Consider the following 14,571-nt stretch of genomic DNA (forward strand, 5'->3'; position numbering starts at 1 on the left):
TTGCAGGAGATGGAGTGTCACCATTTGTGGCGAGGACAACTCATTATTGGTATGAAGAACATTGGAAGTGCTACAATATGGAGTCAGTGTAGTTCATATGTTCCAGCACTGTAAGTAGGTTTGGTGAGAAACGCTCTTTGATTGGGAATGGTGATGGGTGCCTGTGAGAATCATCATCCTTTTGTTCATGTCGAATACCCATCAACCTCCATATGTTAGAGTAGTCCAGAGAGACTGACACTCTTTAGACCAGACCCAAAATCAGCTTCAATTCTTTGTCATCCTCTTCTCTTCCTCCTCCTCTTCCTCTTCCCTTTCTTCCTCCTCTTTTTCTTCCTCTTCCTTTTCTTCCTCCTCTTTTTCTTCCTCTTCCTTCTCTATAACCTCAACATCTTCACATAAGGTGAGCTGACAGCCAGAGACTGGTCCCTCTTATTATAAGCGAGTGACAGAAACTGGCCCACGCAAAATAGTCGGAGAAATCTTCAACCCATTAAGGACAATGAAAGTGAAAGTGGCTTTTGGCTATTTGGATGAAGAAATGATAAAATAAGATATTAGTTACATTAATAAGACCAAAACTGGAATATGCAGCAACACTATGGACACCCAGTTCTAAAAAGAATGTAAAGAAATTAGAAAGAATACAGAGAGCAATGACAAAGTTGGCACCAGCTCTTTCCAATTAACATTCGAACAAAGATTATTGAAATTGGAACTACCAACACTGGAGCAGAGAAGAGAAAGAGGTGATCCACTGACTATAGAACCATGAAAGGAATGGAAATCCTTGATAGGAATGATTTACTAAAAAGTGACAATGGAAAAAGAAGAGGACATGAAAAGAAACTCGAAAAGGATAACTAGAGAAGAGATCTGAATAGAAATAGCTTCCCACACAAAGTGCTGGATATCTGGAATAATCTAGATAAAGAAACAGTGTGTGCAAACACAGTTCAAGATTTAAAAAAAAACTTGATGCTGAAAGATACAAAGACGGGTCACCACGAGCATAGCTCCCTTCCCATATAATACAACGAGGTAAATACAAGTACAAAATGGCTACAGCTGCAGGATTCCAGTAGGTGAAATTCAAGGCTGCTGCTGCTGCTTTATTTATTATTATATATTTTCTTGATTGAAAAGAAATTGCAGTATGTAATCATTTCTTGATATACAAAGTTTCAATGTACATGGTTTTGAAAACACAAAAATTACTTTTTTTTTTTAAGGTAGGGGTTTTGGGAGATCTTGATGCTAGTGTAAGGGATGAACCAATAGATGGAGTGGTTGGAAAGTGTGTAATGCCAGGTAAATATAGTGGAGAGTTAATGGTGATGTGTTTAGGGAGTTAATGATAGCCAACGCAATATTTAGGGACATAGTCAAGCATAAGTGTACATGGAAGAGGGTAATGGATGGCATTAATGGACTATGTGGTGGTATCCAGGAGAAGAATAGGAAGAATTCTGATGTCCATATTCTTTGGGGGGGAGTGGGTTAATATTGGATAATTTTTTGGTGGAAGGTATGTTGAGAGTGGAGGATAGGTTGAGAAAGAGGAAAAGTGTGGAAGGTAGAGAGATGCTTAGAAATTGTTTAAATGAGAAGGAAAAGGAACAGGAGTACAAGAACAAGCTAAGAGAAGTGTGGGAGGTGGTGAAGAATAAAGTGGAGGAGGAACGGGGTGTTTCTATGAGGGAGTGATGAGGCCTGCAAAGATGGTATGATTGATTTCTCCATTTTGTCTTTTTTCTGCATGAAGGGATGGAGAGGGGGGTCTCCAATTAAATGAAACAGCCTTGCTGTGGATGTACTGTATCTTCCTACATTGCTTCTGACCTGGGGCAGTGGATGGGATACAGGGATGACCTATCATCCATGAGGAGCTAAGATAAGGAGGAAAGGGTGGTGGATGGGAGGGAAATGGGTGGGAGTGGGTTCTTGCCTTTTGACTTGGCTACCTTTCTTATCAGAGGGGAAAAGCCCTTGGTATATAGATAGACTGCTGGGAGGAACCTGACGTATTATATCTTATCAAGACCATAGTGCAGCAATACTGAAATTATTTCACCCCTGGGCAGGAATCAAACTTGGACCATGAGACGATAGTAGTCCTTAAGGTGGTGTTGGGAAAAGGAAAGGATGAATTGATAGATCTGAAAATTATAATGGAAGGGAAAGGTCAGAGAGATTTTGCAGTGTCGTATGTATCCCCTAAAACAAGGATATTGAAGATTACTAGGTGTTGATAAACATGGGATCACAAAGAAAATAGTTTAGAAGACTAAGAATGAGGGAATGGCCAAGGTGAAGGGAGCTTTGTATTTAAGAGGAATGCTTGTTCCATTGCCCACCCTTCCCTGGGATGTAAAGATGAGTGGAATAGAGGATGGGATTTGGATGAGTGTGGGTTAGATGTAGGGTTACGGTAGGGAGGTATGCTTTGGTTTGGTTACCCCACTTGCAAAAAGGAAGAGGTCTATTGGTATATGTATGTATGTATGTGTTATTATTGTTGATTTGATTATCATCTGTACACAAAAAATCTCATACTGATTGATGTATATTTTTTGATAACCCAATACAGTGGTGGAAAGTTGTGTCTTCGTTACTCAAATAACATTCATCACTTATGGAGACGCATTCTACGAATGGAACCAGTCCAGCTATCCTATAAGGAACCAGTTAAGGTTGGCAACAAGATGGTTTCAGCCTATGCTATAACATCACATCAGGCACAGTTCATCCATCTTGCTCAAGAACTTTGTTCAGAAAGAAAGGTGAGACTCTTGTAGGCAGTCCTGGCTTTTTTATCGTTTTGCTATCTCACACCTTTTGTTGAGCCAGTTTTATTTCTACATCTTCCTTCCACTGATCTTCTGTACATGTTTGTGGATGAGAGGGAAGGAGGGTTGCCAAATTATAAAGCAATAGAGGTAGACCAGCTCCGACTGTCAGCCCGCTTTTGGAAGTGCTTTGACTTGTAGCATTGCCTCGGACCCAAGCAATGGCAGGGGACAAAGATGACTGTTCACCCGTTAAGTACTATGATGGGAGGGACTACAAATGGGTTCTGGATGGGTGTGGGATGGATGTAAGGTTGTATGCATCAACTTTGTCATCACAAATATGAGGGACTGACAGTTGGCATCCAAGAATCTTAAAGGAAATGAAAAATGAGATTGTTGTTCCATTAGAAATTATTTTCAAGAAATTCATCATATCCGGAGATGTCCCAAGATAATGGAAACTAGCCAATGTTACTCCCATATTCAAAAAAGGTGACAAAAAGAAATTGAATAACCACAGGACTATAAGCTTGACTTAAGTTGTAGGAAAAATTATGGAAACTATCATCAGAGATGCTATCGAATACCATTTAGAACATCAGAGATGCTATCGAATACCATTTAGAAAGTAACTGCTTGATAAATGATAACCAGCATGGATTCAGACGGAAACATTCTTGCATGACTAACTTGAATTCTACAACACAGTAATTGCAAATTATGACAAAAGAAACAGTATAGATTTAATATATATCTAGACTTTGTAAAAGCATTTGATACCATCCCCCACGAAAGACTACTTACTAAATTAGCTTCACATGGAATAAATGGTGGCGTATTAAGTTGGACTAGTAATTGGTTGAATGATTGAAAACAGAGTTGTTCTAAATGGCAAAACTTCTAGATGGAAAAATGTTAGTGGAGTTCCTGTGGGTTCCGTTCTTGGGTCACTTTTATTCAAAGTACATTTAAATGATATAGACCACAGACTAAAATCTATTGTCTCCAAATTTGCTGGTGATACAAAACTGTGTGGAATGGCAAATGATCACTGAAACCATTCAGATATTGAAGAAGATTATAAACTACAGCAATGGTTAGAAAAGTGGCTAATGAAATTTAACACAAGTGAATGTAAGGTTATGCACATAAGTAAAAGTAGCAGTAAGTATGATTACAAATTATTTGGAAATTCTTTAACAAAAGTGAATAGTGAAAAGGATCTTGGCGTAATTATCAGTAACAATCTCAAATCATCTAAGCAGTGTATTTCAGCCTCTGAGAAAGCAAATAAGATTCTAGGACTGATTGCATGATCTTTTGACTTCAAAAGTCCATCTCTCATTAACAAGCTATATAAAGAGTTCATCCACATTTGGAATATGCTGTTTCTGTATGGTCACCGAATCTCATTAGACATTGACAGATTGGAAAAGTACAATGGTGAGGCACAAAACTGATTAAAAATATCAGAAATAAGTCCTACAAAAATTGACTAAAGTATATGAATCTGTTTTCCTTAAAAAAAAGTATAGACTCAGAGGTGACTTTATACAAGTCTTTAATATTCTAAAGGGAATTGATATCAACAGTGACAAAAAATTTCACACTGAGAATCCGACCAGAAATAATGGTCTCAAACTGTCAGGAAATAGATTTAATTTGGAAGTGAGTAGAAACAACATTGCCAACTGTGAAGTTAACAAATGGAATAAACTTCCTGCAGAGGCAATATAATGTAGTTCAATTTGAAGCTTTAAGATTCGTTTAGATAAGCACCTTAGCAAGATGCTGTAATGCCTGCAATTTATTTTGTATTATTTATTTGTTTGTTGTTATTTGTCTGTTTGTTATTTCCTTGATTCTTGTTTATTATTAGTTATATGTGAATTTATTATTATTTACTGTTTACCTGTTTGTTTATTATTTAACTTATTCATTTACATATTTATTATTGAGGGATTGAGGATGTTAGTGAGAGTATGAGAAGGTGTGCGAAAGAAGGAAGTTGAAGATAAATGTGGGTAAAAGTAAGGTGATGAGATATACAAAGGAAGAAAGTGGCAGCAGACATGAAGTGAGTATTAAAGAAGAGAGATTGGAGGAAGTGGATAGTTTTAGGTACTTGGGTGCGAATGTGGTGGGAAAGGAAGTAGTGGTGGAAGTAGAATGTAGATTGAGAGAAGTAACTAAATGCCTTGGGGGATTAAAAAGTGTAATGAGAAATATACATTTAGGAATTGATGCTAAGAGGAGATTGTATGAAAGAGTGATTGTGTGGACAGCACTGTATGGGGCAGAAACATGGAACATAAGAGAGGAAGAGAGGAGTAGTTTGAATGTGTTTGAGATGAGGTGCCTGAGAAGCAAGATAGGGATACTAGGCTGGATAGAGTGAGAAATGAGGAGAACAGGAGTGGAAAGGGAGTTAGGAGATAGGGTTGATGAAAGAGTATTAAGATAGTTTGGACACATGGAAAGAATGAGTGAAGAAAGACTAAAAGAGGTGTGGAAAGCAGAGATGTAAGGAGTGAACATGAGGGGTCAACCTAGGATGAGGTGGATGGATGGGGTAAAAGGGGCTTTCAGAAAGGGGAATGTCTGTTAATTAAGGAAGAACGGGAGAGGACTGAAGACGGGTGAATGGAGAATGGTTGTATATGCATGATGCTGTGATGCATGAGGGGGAGTGGGTGGTAAGGGAGTACATACATATGCCAAAGGTTTTTTCCCCCTTACAAGTTAGGTAGCATAAAAAAAAAGCATAAACGTTCACACCCATTCCATCCCTAATATACTCCACTCCCCTCCTCTCTCTACCCTCCCTCTTATCTTGGCACCTTCTGGATGACAGGTCATCCCTGCATCTTCTCCACTGCCCTGGGTCAGAAGCAGTGTCACAAGAGACAGCACATCCACAGCAAGGCCACTTCATAAAATTGGTGACCCCCCCTCTCCGTCCCCCCATGAAGAAAACGAGAAGACAGGGAGAAATCCCTTAGGGCTGTGTCAAAATTTTCTCACACATACACCCTCACCCCCCATCCCCCACCCATTCCACCTCATGCATCACAAATTCATCTATATATAATAATTTTCTATTCACCCCTGTCTTCTGTCCTCTCCTGTCCTTTCTTCCACAGACATTCCTCTCTTCCCAAAAGCCCCTTTTACCCCATTCATCCATCCATCTCATCCTAGGTCGCCCCCTCATGTTCACTCCCTCCACCTCTGCCTACCACACTTCTTTTACTAGTCTTCTCTCATTCTTTCCATGAGTCCAAACGATCCCAACACTCTTTCATCCACCCTATCTCCCAACTCCCTTACCACTCCCATTTTCCTCCTCACCTCCTCATTTCTCACTATATCCAGCCTAGTAACCCCTATCATACTTCTCAGATGCCTCATATCAAATATATTCAAACTCCTCTCTCCCTCTCTTATGTTCCATGTTTCTGCCCCATACAGTGCTGTTGGCACACTCACTCTTTCATATAATCTTCTCTTAGCATCCATTCCCAGATGTCTATTTCTCATTGCACTTTTTAATACACCAAGGCATTTACTTGCTTCTCTCAATCTACATTCTACCTCCACCTCCACTCTTCCCTTTCCTGCCACATATGCACCCAAGTATCTAAAACTATCCACTTACTCCAGTCTCTCTCCCTTAATGTTCACTTCCAATCTGTTGCCACTTTCACTCCTTGTACATCTCATCACCTTACTTTTACCCACATTTATCTCTAACTTCCTTCTGTCACAAACTTCCTCATTCCCTCTGATCCTGCTACAAGTGTAGTGTTGTCCGCAAACAACAGCTGGCTCACCTCTCAATTTTCTCTATTTTCTTTAACCATCTCCAAGTCCTGACCCACCACCCTTGCATTTACCTCTCATGCCACCCCATCTATGTATAAGTTGAACAGCCAGGGTGACATAACACATTCCTTAAGAAGTACCACCTTTACCTTGAACCACTCTCTCCATTTCTAATCCTGACACACACTCTACTACTCTTGTAAAAACTCTAGACTGCTCCTAAAACCTTTCCTCCTCTATGGTATAGCTGCAAAACCTCCCACAGTGGCTTCCTGTCTACCCTGTCATAAGCCTTTTCCAGATCCATAAAAGCCCAAAAACATCCATACCTTTTCCTATAGCTTTCCCATATGTCTTACCACAAAAATCTGATCTCTGCAACCTATAGCTGTCCTAAATCCACACTGTTCCTCACCAATTACTCCCTCTGTTCTTCTCCTAATCCTCTCAATCAAGATCCTCCCATAAGCCTTCCCAACTACACTTAACAAGCTAATCCCTCTGAAACTACTACACTCACACTTGTCCCCCTTTCCCATGTAAAGTGGAACTATACAGGCACTTCTCCAGTCCTCCAGCACTCTACCCTGTCTCAAACATTAACTAACCTCACCACCCAGTCCACCATCACTGTACCTCCTTTTTTCAGACATTCTACATGACATCCATCCAGACCAGGTGCCTTACCTGCTCTCATCATCTTAACAACTGCTTTCACTTCATCCTTCCTTATTTTTCCTCCATTTTCCTCATTCATCACTGTCATTTTCTTAGCACTTCCCACTGCAACTACCTTTCCCTCCCTATTCTCCTTCACATATAACTACTCCTTAAAATACTCTGCACATACTCTTACTGCCTTCTCTTCTATTATCATCTCTCCATCTGCACCTTGCACCTTTTACCTTTTCTACTTTACTTGATTCGCCTCCTCTTCCTATTTCTTTCCAAAACATCTTTTTATTACTTTCAAAATTTTCTGTCATACTCTTACCCCATTTCACATCCACTCTCCTCTTTGCCTCTATCTTGTGCTTTACTTCTCTTTTCTTTGTACCTCTCATATGACCCCCTTGTCCTATTTTGTAACCAATCTGTGAAAGCTTACTTCTTCTCATCTACAACCTTCTTTGTTTCTTCATCCCACCACTCACTACCCTTCCTTCTATTTTCTCCCATCCTTTTTGTTCCACACACCATCTTTGCACACCTTGTGACTCCCTCCTTGAACCAACCACAATCCTCCTCCGCTCCTAGCTCTACTCTATCCTTCACTCCCTCCCACTCCTGTCTCTGCTTCTTCATGTATTCCTTCTCCTTCTCATTTAAGCAGTTCACTCTAAGCACCTCCCTACCTTTTGTCCTTTTCCTCTTTCTCCATCTATCCTCCACTCTCAACTTACCTTCCACCAAAAATTGATCTGATATTCCCCCACGCTCTCCCCATAGAACATGTACATCCTTAACTCTTCCTATTACTACCAAAACATTGTATTTGCTATCATCAACTCTTTCTAGACACATCACCATCAACTCTTCACTACGATTCTTTCCTAGAACTGCATTTCCCAACCACTCCGTCTATTTGTTCATTTTTTCCTACCCTAGCATTAAGGTCTCCAAGTACAACTACATTGACGTTCCTCCCTAATCCCTCTATGCACTCATTTAAATCTATCCAAAAAGCCTCCCTTTCTTCTACACTCTTCTACACCAGGCCCATATGCACTTACAAAAACCCGCCACACGGCTTCATGCCGTAAACACCTCCATCGCTGTCGTTGTCGTCGCGGGACCAAGAGGAGGAGGATTTACGACGAAAAAGGAAACCTGGTTTGTATTGTAGGGGTGGGGAGTGATCGTGAGTGTCCGAAATGATATCTCTGCAGTGCTAGTCAATTGTATTAACACGGAATTAGCAAAAATGAAAGAAAACGACCCGAAAGCCAATCACGAACCAGAGCCATTTGGCGTCAGTCTATCGAACTGTGATGTAAACAAACATTCCCGAAACATGTGTATCAACAATGGCAAAGAAGATTTTCCAGGATTTAGTAAGTATGAAAGCAGGAACTTCAGTCGATAATTAGAGATATAGAGGGGTATGAGCAAAAATAAGATATGGTGGTAGAATGAAATTATGGACTTAAGAAAGGATATCATTGAACTAATGGACTGCTTAGCACAAGCGAATCACGAAATTTCTGACCTAAGAAAAACCAACTTGGATCTTACAAACGAGATTAAAGAAATGAAAAGGGATATAAATGAGCTGAAGAGTGATAACGAAAAGAAGAGAATTAATGATAATAGCGAAAACTTAAAGAAAGAGGTGAACAATAAAATACTGTACAAGAAATGACGGAAAAAGTCGAAGAGAACCTAGGTGAGGAAAGTATTCAGAAAATTAAGAAGTGAAAAGAAAATATTGAAAATAAGGAAATTGTTTCCAAAGAAATACTCAAGCAGCAAATGCAGGAGAATGCAAAAGACACAATTATCCAAGTGATTAATGAAAAAGCTAATTGGGTCAGAGATACAGTAGATAGGAAAAAATGTATTGTGGTATATGGACTAAAAGAAAAACAGGGATTGACGAGGTACATGAGAGAAATCCTAAATGAAATTCAGGGGGGAGACCGAGATGCAGGCAAATACCTGGACGAGACATATAGAATCGGTCGCTATTCTAAGGATAGAAATCGACCTCTAAAGATAAAATTAAGGTCACAGATGGGAGTAGAAGACATATTTGAAAAAGTAGGCAATTTGTCAAGAAGTGAAAAGTACAATAAGATATGGATAAAAAGAAAAATGAATACCTAAGAATTAGAAAAAGAAAAGTCACTAAGAGAAGAAGCAAAGGAAAAAAACTCGATGAGAACGGAGACAGAAAGCAAGGAATTCCATTGGAGAGTAATCGACATGATATTGAGGAAATGGCACATCAAAACAAAAAACCAAAGACATGAAAAATAATGGAGGAAGGAAATTAAAAGTGGCCTATACTGACATTGATGGATTAATTTCAGGTCTGAACGAACTCAATAATTACCTGCAAGAAGAAAAACCAGACATAATGGGAATTGTAGAGACTAAACTAAGAGGTGAAATACCATCCATCGATATTGGACAAGGACTATATAATTACTGGATAAAAAACAGGGACAAGAAACAGCGAGGGGGGGATCATGTTCTTGGCCAAGAAAGACTTAAATGTGACAAAAATTGCAGAGGGCAAAGGTAATGTTGAACTGATCATGATAAAAGTCGAAGGCAAGAATATGAAAAGTAGAAAGTTTGTGGTGACCTATGTGCCCCCAAAAATGAACGCTTGGAAAGAGAACGAACATACAAAAATGCTAGAAGATACAAGGAAATCACTAAATGAGATACTAATGGGCAGGGGTAATCTGGTAATTATGGGGGACTTCAATTGCAAAGAAATTTGTTGGGATAACATGAGAGTGCGAGGAGGAGACGACTTGAGGGGTAATGTACTGGTGGACATGACCATGGAATACACAATGACCCAATGGGTCAGCAAAAACACCAGATACAGAAGCAATGAAGAGCCATCGAAACTAGATTTAATATTTACAACAGAACCTGAAATTGTGGACAAAATCCATTACAAGACACCAATTGGAAAGAATGACCATATACTCATTGAAACTGTAATAAAGGAAGAAATAGACATGGACAGAAATGAAAAGCATAGGAAAGGAAGATTGATGTACAACAAAACGGACTTTGCAGAACTAAAGATATTCTTCCGGAATGCAAACTGGGATAAATTCTATATGGAAGAGACAAAAGTAGATGAGAAATTACAATGAAGGGGTAAACAGGCATGTACCAAGACAAAAGCGAGAGAGTACATCAAAAGTTGGTTCAAGAAAAGATGCAGTGAAGCAAAAGACAGAAGGGACAAAGCTTGGAAAAGGTGGAGAAAAGATAAAAAACCTAGTAAATGGCAAATTTATATAAAGTATAGAAATGAGTATGTTAATATGAGAAGAGAGGAGAAAAGGAACCATGAAAAGGATATAGATAAATGCAAAGATCAACCCAAACTATTCTATCGATATGTGAATGGTAAACTTAAAAACAAACAGGAAATGGTGAAACTACGCCAAGGAAATATAGAATACACAGAAAAATTAAAAATGGCCAAAGTCATGAACAATCACTTTAAATCCATCTTCACCAGAGAGAAAATACAAAATTGGGACGGAGATAATAACAAGCAATCTCCCCACATGAGTGAGTTTACAACAACACAAAAAGAAATATCAGAACACCTATCAAAACTTGACGTCAGAAAATCACATGGCCTGGATGGAATTACAAATTGGATTCTAAAGGAATGCAAAGAAGAACTAATGCACAAAATACACAACATAATAAATAGCTCACTCAAAGAAGGAAAGATACCTAAAGACTGAAAAAATGCTAACATTGTACTAATATATAAAGGAGGAAACAAGGAAGAACCCACCAACTATAGGCCAGTATCACAAACGAGCACTATAGCCAAAATTTGTGAGAAAATCATCAAGAATAGATGGGTAAAACATCTGGAAGACAACATAATAAACCCAAGACAATTTGGGTTCAAACAAGGAAGATCATGCACCACAAACTTAATATGCTTCTACTCAAGACTAATAGACATAGTGCAAGAAAGAAATGGATGGGCTGATTGTGCCTTCCTAGACTTGCAAAAAGCTTTTGACAAAGTACCGCACAGAAAATTACTAAAAAAATAACGAACACATAGGAGGAAAATAAGGGAACCTACTAAAATGGATGGAGGACTTCCTGACTGGTAGAAAGATGAGAGTAGTGCTCAGAGAAAAATATTCAGATTGGAAAGAGGTGATCAGTGGAGTACCACAAGGATCTATATTGGCACCAATAATGTTTGCTATTTATGTGAATGACATGGATGAGGATGTGAAATGTTACATGAGCTTCTTTGCAGACGACACCAAACTGTTAAGGAAAGTAGAAACTGATAAGGACTGAAGCACTGCAGGAAGACCTGAATAAGGTATGGAACTGGAGTCAGAAATGGGAAGTGGACTTTGATACTAAGAAGTGTAGCATTATGGAGTTTGGAAAAAGCAAACACAGAATATCAGGAAAATATACAATTGGAACCAATGAGGTAAAGAAGGCAGGATCCAAAAAAGATTTGGGGGTAATTATCACAAACGACTGGTCCTATGATAAACAGATTAACAAAATTGTCGAAAATTGTCGGGGAGGGTTACAACTTGCTAAGATCAATGAAAGTGGCATTTGCATACTCAGACGAAGACATGATGAAAAAAATATTGGTTACATTTATAAGGCTTAGACTAAAAGTATGCGGCGACATTGTGGTCACCCAGTACCAAAAAGAATATAAAGAAAGTAAAAAGAATCCAGAGAGCAGCAACAAAAATGGGACATGCACTTGCAAACCTATCATATGAGGAGAGATTGGCTAAACTGGAGTTACCGACGCTGGAGCAAAGAAGAGAGGTGACCTTCTGACCATCTACAGAATCATGAAAGGCACAGAGATACTCGATAGAGAGGACTTACTAAACTGGGACAAGAGAAACACAAGAGGACATGGAAAGAAAATAAACATAACTACAGAAGAGAACTGAAGAAAACAGTGTTCCACATAGAGTGGTGGACACTTGGAACAAACTGGATAATGAAATATGTGCAAAAACCATTCATGAGTTTAAAAGTAGACTAAACACTGCGAGATACAAAGGTGGGAAACCACGAGCATACCTCCCCTTCCCGCAAAATACAACTAGGTAAATATATCTCCTTTCCCAGTTTCACCTTCATCCACATTAACCTTGAAGAAACCTTGCACTCCACTACCCGTTTACCTATCTCTTCACTTTCTAGTATAGCCACTCTTTCTCTCCCTCGCCCTTTCTTCACTCCTGAGAACCTCCCAACTACACTCCCAAATTCACATTCACCCTTCCCTCTCAACTTAGTTTCACTTAAAGCCAACACATCCATCTTTCTTCTCACAAACATACTACCTATCTCCTCCCTTCTACTCTCATCTGTACCACATTCATGCACATTAAAAGACCCAAACCTTAAGGTACTGGTTGAAAAACTCCTGGACCCTCGTATGCCTTTACTTTTTTTTTTTAGGAATGTCCTCTGTGGGGCTACAGGGAGAAGGATGCCTAGTCCCAATCCCTGTCCCGTTTTTCTCACCTCTTATGATCCAAGTGGGAATACTTGGTGGCAGCATTCTTTTCCCCCACCACAGGGTAAACAGGGTGAGGGAGTATGTGTGAGAAATAAATTGACACAGCCCCAAGTGATTTCTGCATGAGGGAATGGAGAGTGGTGGTCACCGATTTAATGAAGTGGCCTTGCTGTGGATGTGCTGTGTCTGGTGACACTGCTTCTGACCCAGGGCAGTGGGCAAGATGCAGGGATGACCCATCATCCAGGAGGTGCCAAGATAAGAGGGAGGGAAGAGGTGGAGGGGAGTGGAGTATGATAGGGATGGAATGGGTGGGAGTGGTTTTTATGCCTTTATTTTTTGGCTGCCTCCCTTATAATAAAAAAAAAAAAAAACTGGTAAATGTATGTATAATTTTTATTTTATTTATTTTATTTATTTATTAATTTTTTTTTTTTCATCCGACCTAGTTATGGGCCAAAAGGTCTCTGCCAGCATGCTCCTCTTTGTAATCCTTTGAAAGGGCCTGTTGATGCATATGTGATTTTGAATTAGGATTTATAAATTTGGAAAGATGAAGTGAACAGACATCATTGTTATTGTAATCTGGTTTTATAATTGAAAGATCCTGGTTGACACCATACTGAATCCTGGTATTAGTGTGGAAGTTGTAGTAGCTCCTGCCTGTACTCTGATGGAAAGCTGGGGCTTAAAAGGAAATGAACATCTACCCCAGCCAGTACTACACATCTTGTTTATCACCAATAGTCAACAGAGCACACCTTATGTCTCATACAGGGACCAACGCAATTTCATATTGAAAAATGTAAGTCATACAGTTCATATTATTTGTGGCAAAAACTTCAATATTATATGAAAAGTTGTTTTAAAAGTGTGTATGAACTCTATTACTCTTTTATTATCATTATTCTTTTTTCCACTTCATTCTATATAATATGTTCCCTCGTGTAGGAAGAGAGATGGGGAGAAAGTCCTTCGGGCTGCGTTGAGATATTCACATATACAACCTCCCCTCTCCCCATTTCCACACACTGCCTCCCCCTCCCCATTCCCTATCTACTCCTATGTGTCACGGCATCATCCATACACACCCCCTCTCCACTTTCCCCTATCTTCACTCTTCCTTCCTCAACAGACATTCCCATCTTTCCCAATCCTTTACCCCATCCATCCATCTCATCCTTCATTGCTCCTTCATGTTCACTCCCTCCACCTCTGCCTTCCACACCCACATTTATCTTCAATTTCCTTCTTTTGCACACCTTCCCAAAATCTGTCGTTAACTTCCTTAGACCCTCCTCTGACCCTGCTACAAGTGCAGTATTGTCAGCAAAAAACAACTGGCTTATCTCCATAATTTCTTCATTTTCTTTAACCATCTCCAGTCCCTGGCCCATTATCCATGTGTTTACCTATCACACCACCTCATCCATGTATAAATTGAACAGCCAAGGCAACATGACACATCCCTGGTGGTCCCACCTTTACCTCAAACCATTCACTCTCTCCATTTCTAATTCTAACAGATGCTCTACTACTCTCGTAAAAATGCTTGACTGCTCTTAACAGCTTTCCTCCCATCCAATATATTTGTAGTACCTCCCACATTGCCTTCCTGTCCCTCCTGTCTCAAGCCTTTTCCAAATCCATAAAGGCACAAAAAACATCCTTACCGTTTCTTAAAGCTTTCTCACATATCTGCCTTACCACAAA

At 39.4% G+C, this 14,571-nt stretch overlaps 1 protein-coding gene across 2 annotated transcripts in view; it reads left to right on the forward strand.

Moving 5' to 3' along the window:
- Positions 1 to 14,571, forward strand: part of LOC143035789 (uncharacterized) — a 45,107-nt gene that overhangs the window by 9,014 nt on the left and 21,522 nt on the right. For both annotated transcript variants that reach the window (XR_012967330.1, XM_076202751.1), the window contains exons 2-4: positions 7 to 110; positions 2,591 to 2,783; positions 13,463 to 13,663. Coding sequence is in view for 1 of the 2 variants with exons in the window: in XM_076202751.1 (XP_076058866.1) it covers positions 7 to 110; positions 2,591 to 2,783; positions 13,463 to 13,663 (498 nt within the window). In the remaining variant the exon portion in view is untranslated. The remainder of the gene's footprint in view (positions 1 to 6; positions 111 to 2,590; positions 2,784 to 13,462; positions 13,664 to 14,571) is intronic.

This window comes from Oratosquilla oratoria, chromosome 19 (assembly GCF_046742065.1).
Source record: "Oratosquilla oratoria isolate Oo_2021 chromosome 19, ASM4674206v1, whole genome shotgun sequence".
NCBI classification, from domain to species: Eukaryota; Metazoa; Arthropoda; class Malacostraca; order Stomatopoda; family Squillidae; genus Oratosquilla; species Oratosquilla oratoria.